The sequence below is a fragment of the Mastigoproctus giganteus genome, chromosome 4, assembly GCF_048544385.1.
Source record: "Mastigoproctus giganteus isolate SK-2022 chromosome 4, ASM4854438v1, whole genome shotgun sequence".
Classification (NCBI taxonomy): domain Eukaryota; kingdom Metazoa; phylum Arthropoda; class Arachnida; order Uropygi; family Thelyphonidae; genus Mastigoproctus; species Mastigoproctus giganteus.
This window is the reverse complement of record NC_143578.1, coordinates 89893928-89906843: the sequence shown is the minus strand read 5'-3', so window position 1 is coordinate 89906843 and position 12916 is coordinate 89893928. Positions and strand designations below refer to the sequence as shown.

Sequence of the window (12916 nt, the reverse complement as noted above, 5' to 3'; positions counted from 1 at the left end):
AGCATAACACATTATAGGTGAAAACAAACAATCGTATAACAGATTGAGGCCTCTACCTTTTATGCCCCAATCTCTTCTAATCACCCTCCGGAGCTTGGCATATAAGGTTTTAATTTTGACTTTTAAATACTTAACGTGTTCTGTAAAGAACAAACGTTCTTCAATCATTAAACCAAGATATTTCGTTACTCGTGCATATCGAACGGCACTCCCCATCAGCCGTACAGTAGGAGCTCTATTCATGCTTAGTCTTCCCTTAAGCAACATCTGAACCGTCTTTTCCTTTGAAACCTGCAATTTATGTTTCTTTGTCCATATTTCCAATGTAGTCAAAGCTTCTTCTGCTTTACTTTCTATGGAAGATCTGGAATTTCCTTGAACCATCATTACCAAGTCGTCAGCATAAGCTATTTTTGTGACTCCAGCCATTTCTTCATTTAAATATTCATCAAAGACCATGTTCCACGCAAAGGGGCCTATCACCGAGCCTTGTGGACATCCTTTAACAACTTTCCTAATTATCTCTGTATATCTTGTTTTAACTACTACTTCCCTATTGGAAAAGTAGCTTCTAAACACTTTATATAATTTTGTCTTACATACTTCTTTAATTCTAGACATGATGCCATCCCAGCATAAGTGGTCGAAAGCACCTTTAAAATCAATAAATATACCTAAACAATACTGTTCCTCACTGTCCTCCACCGCTTGAAGCAATCTATATACCGCATCTTCAGTTGATGAGTCTTTCTTAAAACCATATTGGTTTTGTGATAACATATTTCTTGTTTCATATCTCATCATAAGACGGTTCATACATAATCTTTCATATATCTTACCCAAAACGGAGAGGAGAGCGATTGGACGATATGTACCAGTTTCGTTAAGCATACGATCTGTCCCTTTTATAAGTAATTTTATCTGTGCTCTCTTCCACTCATCCGGAAAGGCACCCTCTTCTAAACATCGATTATACAGATTTAAGTATAACTCTGGAGCCATTTGAAAAGATCTTTTCATCACCAATACTTCTATTTTGTCTAGGCCCGGCGATCTACCATCCTTCGCCTGGCCCATGGCCGTTGTCAGTTCTTCTAATGTAAACTGTTCTTCTGGTGTCACGATAAAATTCTGACCATCTATTTCTAAATCTGGGTAGAACTGCATATGGGTAGAAGTAACCCCAGAGAAATGTATCAACTGTGTGGTACTACACTTAGGATAGTAGAAAATGAAAAAGACCTGTGAGTAATTGTGCAGCCAGATGTTTTCTGAGCAATGCAGACAAGCTGCCAGAGCAGGTCATGGGGTTATTGTCAATGATATACAGGAATTTTTCTTGTAGGGAAAAGGAGATGATTATCTCTTTGCATAAGGCAATGGTCAGGCCACGCCTTCAGTACCGCATACAGGTCTGGAGGCCTCATTTTAGGAAGATGTAGATTTGCTTGAGCAAGTATAGAGAAGGGAAACAAGATTGGTGAGGGGAATGAAGGTTCCTTTTGCCAAGAAAGGCTTAAGTCCTGCAAATTGCAGCATCTGGAGACCAGGCACCTGCAAGGTGATCTGATGATTGAAGTGTGTAAGGCCTTTTAGTGGGTTGAGCAGGCTTAATTCTAATGGGATTCTTCCGCTTACTTAAATTTGAAACCTGTGGGGGCATAAATTCAAATTGAGAGAAGACAGTTGTACTTAAATAAATTCAAGGAGGAACTGGACAAACTTTTAGAGGGAATGGATGTGTGAAGTTATGTGATTTTTTTTTTGACTCGTGCTACATAAGCTCATATGCTTGCTTTCTTGCATTACTTGCCTCTACTGCTACTTATACAGGGTGTCTCAAAAATACACGGCATAACTTCAGGAATGAGTTCCTCATATGTAGACAATAAATGCTCTGGAGGCTCGTCGTTTGTACCACGAAAGGTTCCCAGAACGAAGATGTCCACAGAGTAAAATGTTTGAAGGTATGCATCGCCGCCTTTGTGAACATGGGTCCTTTACACCTCGTGCTGCCGACAGAGGATGACCAAGATTTAAGACTCCTGAAGTAGAGGAGGAGATTTTGGATGTTGTGCATGCCACTCCTGGAATGAGCACATGCATGTTTGTTTTCCTGTTTGGACATCTTCATTCTGGGAACCTTTTGGTGCAAACGACGAGCCTCCAGAGCTTTGCCGTTTGCCAAATCATACATAAAGTGCATATCCACTTGCTCCCGATTGGAGTACATGGTCGGAATGGAAAACCACCAGATTCTGTCAGTACCTTGCAATGAAGGAAATCACCTGCGGGAGATAAGAAATTCCGGTTAATAACTCGGAAACCAAGCATTTCCAGAACTATGTTGATATAAAATATTTTTATTGTCTACATATGAGGAACTCATTCCTGAAGTTATGCCATGTATTTTTGAGACACCCTGTATACAGCGAGAAGAGACTTAAAAAAAAGAGTATATAATTATTAAAATTAAAAAAATTCATTAATATTGTACTGTTGTAATTAAACTAAATGGGTAAGTTTAGAGAATGTAAATTTATGAGTTTTATTAAGTGTTCTTTAAAGTTATTATTTCAGTAATTCATAAGGTGATAAATATATTTACTTTTCATTTCTATTAATCATGGCAAATAAAAAAAAAAACATTTAATTATTTTAAAAAAAAAATTGAACACACCTCAAATGTATGCACTGTGTACGTTAACTAATTTGTTTGTTTTTTATTTCAATGCATGAGTTGAAATAATATTGAATTATTTGTTTTCATCTCCCAAGTAACAGCCAAAGTAGAGAAAAAAATTAACCTTTTTTGTTATAGAACAGCATTATGTTCTTGTTGTAAGCAGTTTACACATAACAAATTGTCGGTCAATTTACACAGCCATGGTTGTGGTGTCATTTCTTTCTTTTAATTTTCAGAAAATGTGATGTTATTTCTCCATATTAATTTTCAATTTATACAAAGAAAAGCAATGATAATAAAAACAAACATGCAACTAATCTGAAATATGCAAATGACAACTGGCACTGTGCATAAATGTATTATAACAAGTTCTAATTATGAGTCATCCCTTCTACTCTGTTTCACTTAGGTTTAGTAAGCAATGCTTATTCTCTAACGTTATTAAAATCATATATTTTTAAAAACTGTGTGGTAAAATTTGTATCCAGATTTATAATTAACATAAGAGAATTAATGAAAATGAATAACATTAATTAAAACAAACGAATTATTATTACAAAGTTAATTTTATTATTTAAAAAGTATATTACATTAAATATGTTAAATTCCCACACTATAGAAATGCTTAATAATTGGCATGTTTCTGGATTACATAATGAATCATGTCATCAAGCTCAACCAGATTTGATGACTCTTTTTAATATTACATGGTAGAAGAGACCCTTTAATGTAATGGAATACTTTTTACACAAAAAAAAAAATCGCTTATCAAGTGTATCTTACTATGCTGTTATTATCAGTGATAATTCACATGGCTTAATTAGCATTATTCACATTTAATTAATTCTTTATTAGCAACATTATATCTTTCTCTCAACACATTATAACAGAATTAATATTAAATATTCCTTTCATGTTACCAAAACCGTTTTGACTAGTGTTGTTATAGTCTAATTCAAGTGTTATCAGAAACAATTGACAAATGAAGATAAATCAATATACTAAGCATATATAAATACATTAATATTCATTAATGAATCTGGATTTGTCTTTTCAGACAAAACCTAAAAGCCCATTCTTAAAGAAATATGGAAAGCCAAAGCTGTATACTGCTTTAGAGCCAGATAAAATAAGAGTCTATGGCCAACAAATTCTTATGGGACTAAAATTCCTCCAGGACAAATGTTTTCCTCATGGTAAACCATTTAGATAAATTGACTTTTAATTCATACATGAAATGTAATGTAATAAAATATTAAGCAATACGATATTCGATAAAGGAAATATGAAGGGGAAGAATTGTTGTATGGGACCCTTTATTTTTTCAAAAAATGCTGGAAACATTAATTCAGCAGAAATAATGCCTCTAGCATTATTTCTGCTGTCTTCCCATTCCACTCCAGCACAAAAATGAAAAAAATGAATACTGAATATGAGCTCTTCAGACAATGTTTACATGAGTTATTATATAAAAGTGATTGATAAAACATTAAAAAATGTATCAGACATTTTAAATATTTGTTATTTATATGATTTTACTGAGTGGCATTTCTTGAAACACTCACTGGAATGCAATCCAGGTTTTCTGGAGCATATCTCACAATACCAAACAAACAGTTGGTTTTCTTCTGCCGCTAACCCTTCTGTTACTACATACTGTACAGTCTTTCTTCTTATTTGAATTTTCTTGTTTGTTGAGACAAACAAGAAAATTCAAATGTTTCATTGAAAATTTCTTCAGACAATAAAACAGCTGAAAATATTCAAGTTCAGTTTTTGGAATACTTGAATTACTTGAACAAAATCCACAGTCAAAAACAGAAAAAGAAATGTTTGAATGAAACATCATTTACCTTGCTTGGTTTCCAATTTTCCGTGCAAGCTTTGGCTGACAGGTTGTCGTCAATTACATCATCACTGCTGCAAGTTCTGACAATTTCTTCATCAGAAAGGCCTTTACAAGATGTTGATGCCATGATTAAACACTGTTTCTGGCACAGTGAACACTAAAAATGAAGAAAAACTACAGCCACTGGCTGTTAACAGTAGAGTATAAACATTCAATTAGTTCATCAAATTATTTATATGGAGTATAAATAGCAGGAAGTTCAGTAATCAGAAGGGTGGGAAAATAAGCTATATAATTGTCAAAACATCTGACGCAACATTGGATCAGAAGAGAAATTTTATGATGGTGCATAAGATGTAACAGACCACACAGGATTAAAGCAGAAGTGGATGGCCATGTTTCTTAGTGGTGAAAAAGCAGTCAGTGATTGAGAAATTTTTTTTTTTTTTTTTTTTGGAAGATGCAGGAGGGCTTAAAAGTCTGCTTCCTTGCATCATCAAGGGTTTGCTTACTTCCTTTGCCACCTCCTTTATTATAACTGGATAGATTCCATCCACCCCAGGTGCCATTCTTATGTTTACCTTCAACAATTTCTCCTCCACTTTACTGTCAGTTATTACAAGATTATCTAACTTACTGCCAAAGTTTAATACACCTCTGGCATTCCCCTCCCTGAATAACTGCTCATGTGTGAATGTAGATGCAAAATATTCATTTAGTTTGTTAGCTACCTGAGCAGGACCATCAACAGTTGAACCATTGATATCAAGTGGACCAATCTGGTTCATCCCCTTCCTTCTTGAGTTTACATAAGTAAAGAACTTTTTTTGATGTTTTTCATTGCATCCTTGGCCAAAGATTTCTCATAATCTGCCTTTGCCTGCCTAACCACCTTTGTGATTTGGTTACAGACCAGTTTATATCTATCATAGGCTTCTGTGTCACCTATTATTTTATATGTATCCCATGCATTTTTCTTCTCTGTCACATGTCTAATTAGTTCATCTGACATCCATTTAGGCCTAAATCTTGAACAATATTTCTTAGTTGGTATGAAAAGTCTAGTAGCTTCCAAGATTAATTCTTCGAATGCTTCCCATTTTGAATTTACTGTTGGTAACATCATCAGTTGGTCCCACCGTATAGAATTTAAATACTGTCTCAGACCACTGTAGACACCTTTACGAAAGCAAAAACCCTTCCATTTACCCTTGATGGTAGTTACCTCTTTGAGTAAATCCCACTTCAGCACACTGTGATCACTGCCACCTAGTGGTTCCTTTATCTGCAGATTCTTAATGCATGAAGAATTGCTACTGATAATCAGATCAAGAGTATTACTCCCTCTAGTTGCCTCCTGAACATGCTGCTGTAGAAAACAATCATCCAATAAATCTGCAAAAGACTTGCTAGTGTGTGAGTGACCGACCCACAAATTCCAGTCAATCTCTGGGAAATTAAAATCCCCCATTATAAGACACTCTGATTTACTGGCCCACTCTATTTCTCTGCATAATTGCTCATTATGCTCATCAGATTCATTAGGCCTATAACACACACCTACTCTCATTTTTCCTTTCCCAGTGCTTATGTCACACCAAACAGACTCAACATTGCATTGTCCACCAACATCAATTGTTGTACTCCCCAAATTCCAATTCTGCACTGCTTATGTCTATGTGACACCATGTCTCTGATATCCCAATAGTATCTGCCTTTAATGTCTTGACTAGCACTTCAAACTCATTGAATTTATTAACTATACTCCTAGCATTGGTGTACATGCAAGTATACATGCACCTTTTTCTACTCTTATTTACCCTAACATAGCCCATGTATTTACTTATTCCACTGTAACTCCCAGCAGTCCTGGAAATCCCCATTGCCTTGCTTTCCAGGCTGCTGCTCAATTGCATTTCAAATAGAAGCAGTGCAAGAATCACTTTCACCTCTGCCAACGGCTACTATTAATCTATTAGTCTGTGTATCCCCTCCAAGCTAGCCGTTTTCTCCCACCTAACTCTGCCTCGATAGCATCAGTGCATATTCTTGCACCCTTTTTATTTAAGTGTATCCTATCCCTATAGAAGCTCTCTCTCTCTCTCTCTCTCTCTCTCTCTCTCTCTCTCTCTCTCTCTCTCTCTCTCTCTCTCCTGTTAACAAGCACAGACCAGGCCTGAGAAAAATTCTATCTCTTGAGCCTTGCACAATCTCTCCAGGGCCAAATTGATCGACAAGGCTCTCATTATATACTCCCTCCTATCATTTCTGGGAAGAATTGCAGACACTTAAATTCAACCCCAACTCATGACTTTTTTTCAGCATTGACTTGTACTTGTTAAGTAATTCTGCCGGTCTCCTCCTACTCTTAATATCATTAGTGCGAATGTGTACAACAATAACACACTTTGTGCCCTTAAAAGATGATATCTGCTCTACTACATCCCCTGGCAAACTTACCCTGGTCCTGTTCCATCTATCTTTTTTGCACAATATGTTCCCAGTTTCCCTGACAATAGTCACCTACAACTAGTTCCTTTGGGACCAGCACATTCTGCCTTAGGGGTTGCTGCTGTGTTGTGTGATGTTCAAATGCAAGTTCTGGCATTGATGTGGGCAGCTGAGCTTGATGGGCCCCTCAATTTAAATCCTTCAAGGGCATCCGCTCTGTCCTTCAGGTTCTTATATGGGTCCATAACAATGCTGGCACCTCCGTAGCCAGGTGGGAAGGAGCAGCAGTGCGTAGCACATGCTTCTTGATTAGACCGGGGTTCGAGCCCGTTACCACCAAATATGGAGGATGCGGGAAAAAGGTCAGGGAATGACCACCGCAAAAAAACACGGAGCAATATGGCCTTAGTTGCTAATGCTCCTAAAAATCAAAATAACAACAAATAACATAACAATGCTGAGTTGGCGCCTGATTTCCTCACACTCCTTACATCATGTACACACACAAAGACATTCCACTTTGCAATATCATGTCCCGTTCCTGATTGCTCCACAAACATCAAACAAGCAGTGCATTTCAATAGACTGTGATTCAGAGGACAACCGTTCCCCTCAGTTCTCCCCTGAGCCACAGTACTTCCATTAGTTTGAGCCTTTTACTTTGCTGCTCTGATCTGAGTCATGATTTCTATTCAAGTTCAATAAAATTTCAGTACAAAATATAACCCTAAACTTCTATCCCAGTGCAGTTATAACATTATATATATGTATTTTGGTATCGAATATTATCTCCGAGTTACATTATATGACTTTCTTATCCCCTGTCAACTTATATATATTAATTTATGATATGTATGTAAAAACTAGATCGCTATATTTATTTAGTTAAAAAAGTAAAATCCAGTTGACAATGAAATTTAATAAGATTAATAAATTTTACTGATTAATTGATACTACTATACTCACTATCTAGTTTTCTGTTAAACCTTATGCTATATAGTTTGGTACACATGTATCGTATAACAATGGTGGCAAGTTACGAACGGTTAATCTACGGACACGAGGTATTATTTACTTTCCAAATTGCGCTATCTAAATTCAAAATAAACCACAGAGCTTGACTAGGTCTATAAGCTACTTATAAAAAATAATTTAATCTAACAATTAAGTCAAAGTGGCTAAATATAAATAAAAACTGCGTTCACAGGAGCTGCAAAACTTGTAAAACATGTGGATTTGATATCCTTACCGATACTAAGTAATAACCTACAAAATCTCTATCTTAATTCAAATTAAACTAAAGTACTGTTACTAGGAATATAAATCAACTCTAAAAAAATAAATTAATATGCCAATTTAAGTCAATAAAGCAAAAACTTCTCTATTAAGTGGAGCCATAAAAACTTCACCTGTTCACGTGTACTCTCGCACCCACTCTCTCACTCTTCTTTGCTGTGTGTGCGTGTGCCTATGTGCGCGTTTTCTCTACCTGCATTTTTGCCCATATTCAGTTCTTAAAGGGGGGGGATTATACTTGCTATCCTGCTATGACCTCATTACTCTTATTTCAACATTTTTCAAGGTAATGGAAAATTCCATTATTTACTAGGTTCCACAGGCATTCATCTTTGGATATATTCCATAAAAAAGTTTAGAGAAATTCAAGCATTTCCTAGTTATTTCTGAAAAATTTGACCCAACTGAGTTCCCTTCCTATTTTTTTTTTTTGTGCTTTTGCAGTTGCATGCCAGGTTTCTCTCTGACTGCTTATTACTTGTACGTGTGTTGGTATATGGCTCTCTTTTTCTCTCTTGACTTATAAACCAGTGGTTGAATTTAGTAGAATGAACTGGATAGTAGAATATTCCAGGATATTCTTATCCAGATGTCTAGCAAAATTAATTGTGCAGTGTATTAAAATTGGTTTTTCACAAGTTAATGCAAGTATGCTTTTGAACTTTTTAACTGATAATGTTAATTGGCTATTATTATTATTATAATCAACTTTAAGGGATTTTTTTCTGTTTCGTGATGGGTACTGGTACCAATTGCATGGGGGTAGTTGGTTATGTCCATTTACTATTATTATTATTATTACAGTTGGTTGAGGAATTCTCTTACTATCCTATAGGTATTCATGATCACGAATTTCTGGAGTTCCATGTAAGAGTTTTTTGGGAGTCCTGTTGCTACTAGGTTCTTATGGAGGCTCATTGGAACCATGCCAGCAGTTAACACTGTGATTGCGATAGTGATTACATGTTTCATATGCCACATTTCTTTAGCTTCCTGACTTTGGTCTGTGTAGCCCCAGGGGTTATTCTGGGATTGTTTGTTCCAGCAATCAACCACCTGCTGGCAAAAGGCAAAATTCTGCACATCTGTTATACAACTTGAGGTTTCACAGACATTCTCTCAGATATGCCAGACAAGCTGTACTTGCTACGTGGGAGTCTAAAACGCTGATGGAACTGATATTCGGGGAAGGTCAAGTCAAGTGGATCCAATTTCAGCGAAGTCTTGGACAGTCTGTGTCAGTCAGATCCTCTGCTTGCACCTTCACGATGGTGGGACTGTTAGTAATCCTGGGTATAACCTCCATGCACGAGCATGTGGGTGATCACCCAGGTGTGAACCAATGTAAACAGGGGTTGAGGTGTGGCACCCATACCACATGGAGGAATGCCGACCCTCTGTGTTACTGTCAACCCTTCCCCATCTCTTCCATCATGCAGTATGATTGATGACTTTTTGAGGTTATGATAAACATCATGGCGAGATCCACTCTTCCTTACATTTCGAGGGTACAGCTCTAAAACGGTGTTCGCAGGCCGGCCGCTAGTTAGTACACTGGACTGAACCTATTGGTAACTCTCTAGGAGGCTTCCGGAGCAGCTAGTGTATAATCTTGCTACCTCTACTCTGCCAGATAGTGACTGGAGGGAGTCCAAGTAGTGTGTATGCAGGAGGGCATTGTCGAGCCCACGTTATGTTAAGGATCTGGGTATATTCTTACCGTGTGTACGCCATATCCAAAAATTTCATTATTTAATACAACATGTCCCACCCATTTTTTCTTACTATTGAATACTTCATGAATTGTCAAACTAATAGAGTAAGCTTATCTGCGAAAAGATCTAAACCTCCAAAACACTTTCTAATTCATTTCACAAATATATGTGGTCTCAATTCTAATATCAACGATGTCTATTTCCACTTGCAGTCTGCCAAACCCCATAACCCCATGTACTTTTTCTGACAGAATCTCAGTTATTGGTTGATTCAACTACTGCTCATCTCAGTTACCCAAATTATTCGCTGTATGATTCCTTTCGCCTCAAAGGTGATACTTGTGCATATGTCCATTCTGATATTCCCTGTCAGAGACTTGGTAATTTGGAATCTCCTCTTTTCAATCTTCTCTGGCTTCAAATCTCTCTGCCTCATTGTGTCAAATTCACTGTTGTCTCTACTGTTCTCCCAACTCCACTAATCACTTGGAGCTCTTTGACTTCCTCTCTTTGCAGCTTGACTTTCTCCAGTCCAACTTTCCTAACAGTGAGGTAATTTTCCTTGGTGATTTTAATGTTCACAATTCCAGCTGGCTTCTGTTGTCTAGTCACACCGACCCAGCTGGTTGTGATGCTGAGGCTTTTGCAATTACTAATGACCTTGCACAGATTGTTCATTTACCTACAAGAATACCGGACTACAAGAAATCCTAACCATACAGCCAACACGCTTGATCTTTTTCTCACAAACAACCCTTCTAAGTACACAGTCGAAGTGAGAGGTCCTTTAGGCACCTCAGATCACAAATTGGTGATTGTCTTCTCCAGTGGAGCCTTTATCTCATGGCCATTCCCAATCTCGTATTGTTTGGCATTACAAGAATGCAAAATGGATAACCTGCAAGATTTCTTTTCTTCTTTTCCTTGATCGGATTACTATTTTAAAACTTCTGATGTCAGCATTTGCTCAGATCTTGTCAATGAAATTATTCTTGCAGGAATGGAATCCTTTATCCCACACTCCACTTTAAAATCTCGTCCTTTATCTAAACCTTGGTTTTCCAATAAATGTGCCAAGACTGTTCAAGAGAAGAACGTTGCATATCGTAATTGGCTTGTTTCTAATTCTTCAGTTTCATTTTCTGCCTACACCAAAGCTCGCAACAATTGTAAAGCAGTTATTAATCAGTCCAAACTAGAGCTTCATTTCATTTTATATTTCAGTAGCTCTTTCGTTCTACAAGTAGTAGGTAAAGGCCCAGAAAGGAAAGATACTTTTCTGTTTCTTTTTCCTTTATTACTAATACAACTAATAGCCGCTTGGTCACCTCGTGGCACTGCTCCTGCCTCCCCGTGGCGGGGCTGGTAACCTGGGAGGTAAAGAAAAACCCCCAGGGCCAAAAGCAGCCAACATGGATAAAAATACTTATCCACCATTAGAGCCTTCGAGCTCCAGAACAGAAAAGTACAATGACCATGACACATATCACGATTTAGGAAATAACACGAAAAGACTGAAAACTGATAGGATGGAGCCCATTTTCTAATTTTCCACTCCCTCTCTAATCAACCTATGAGTAAAATGTCTCCCTTTGTGATTCAAAAACATCTGGAAGGTATTGCAGGATCTCCTAAGACTGTTAAGAGACTGCAATCAGGAGACTATTAGTGGAAACTGCTAACCACAGACATTCGGAGAAACTTTTAAAACTTAGTAATTTTGCTGTTATTCCAGTAAAAATATCTCCTCACGCAACCCTAAATTCATCTAAGGGTGTGATATCCAGTTGGGATCTTCTAAACGTCATCGAGGAAGAAATAACCCAAGAGTTGCAGGGACAAAATGTCGTTGAGGCATAATGACTAAAAAAGACAATCGACTTACACCTACCAGAAAAATTATTCTCACGTTCAGTACCCCTAACTTACCCACCTCTGTAAAAGCAGGTTATTTACTATGCCGCATACGCCCATATATTCCCAATCCTTTACGATGTTACAAATGCCAAAAGTATGGCCATTCGCAAACAGTATGCAGAGGAGTTCCAGTCTGCCCCAATTGTGGGTCCTCAGAACACAATCAAAATGACTGTTCGTCTACAAAAATGACGTGTGCTAACTGCATATTCAAAAACTTGTGAAAAATGGAAAACAGAGAAAAAAATAGTAAAATACAAGGTCGAGAATAAAGTCAGCTACCAAGAAGCAAGAAAACAAGTTACACCTACTATAAACAAAAATATAACCTATGCCAATGCAGTAAAAAAATATCAAACAGTCTCCACTCAAACAGATGTCACCGTTTCCACTAATAAATCAATTTCTGATTGGGCTAGAACTGTCCTATCTAAGAAACAAACAAGTGTACATAAACAACAACCCAAAGTCTCAGACCAGGCAAATAATACTCCTCTGACAATACCAGCGGCATCTCCTCCTCCAGTGAGTACTACTACTACATCCGATATTACAAACTCAAATGCAATGAAAAATACCCAGGACACAACCATGGATACAGGTGGCACATCTATACAAGAAGATCCAATTTTAGAAATTCACGCTGAAGAAGAAGAAATGGACACTGGTCGGCCAGTTTTCTCCAAAAAAGATAAATCAAAATTAGAACGTCATAAGCCAATCACCCTCAAAAAGCAGTCAGATACAGCTCCATCAGTTAAACACAAATAATGCCTTGTATCTTGCAATGGAACTGCAGAGGCTTTCGTTGCAACACAGATGATATCCATGATCTGATTAATCGGTATTCGCAAGTTGCTCTTTGTCTCCAAGAAACTTACTTAACTTCACAAATTTCTCCTTCGATTAAGAGCTATTGCCTTTATCGAAGAGATCATAATACAGCAAATGCTGCCCATTGTGGTGTTGCAGTTCTGATAAATTCAAAGATCCCAACTAAGC

General features: G+C 37.2%; 1 protein-coding gene across 1 annotated transcript in view; it reads left to right on the top strand.

Moving 5' to 3' along the window:
- The window catches only part of LOC150086896 (PX domain-containing protein kinase-like protein), a 257528-nt gene that overhangs the window by 99251 nt on the left and 145361 nt on the right, over nt 1-12916 (top strand). The window contains exon 8 of the mRNA XM_090372315.1: nt 3744-3882. Within this exon, the coding sequence (XP_090228441.1) occupies nt 3744-3882 (139 nt within the window). The remainder of the gene's footprint in view (nt 1-3743; nt 3883-12916) is intronic.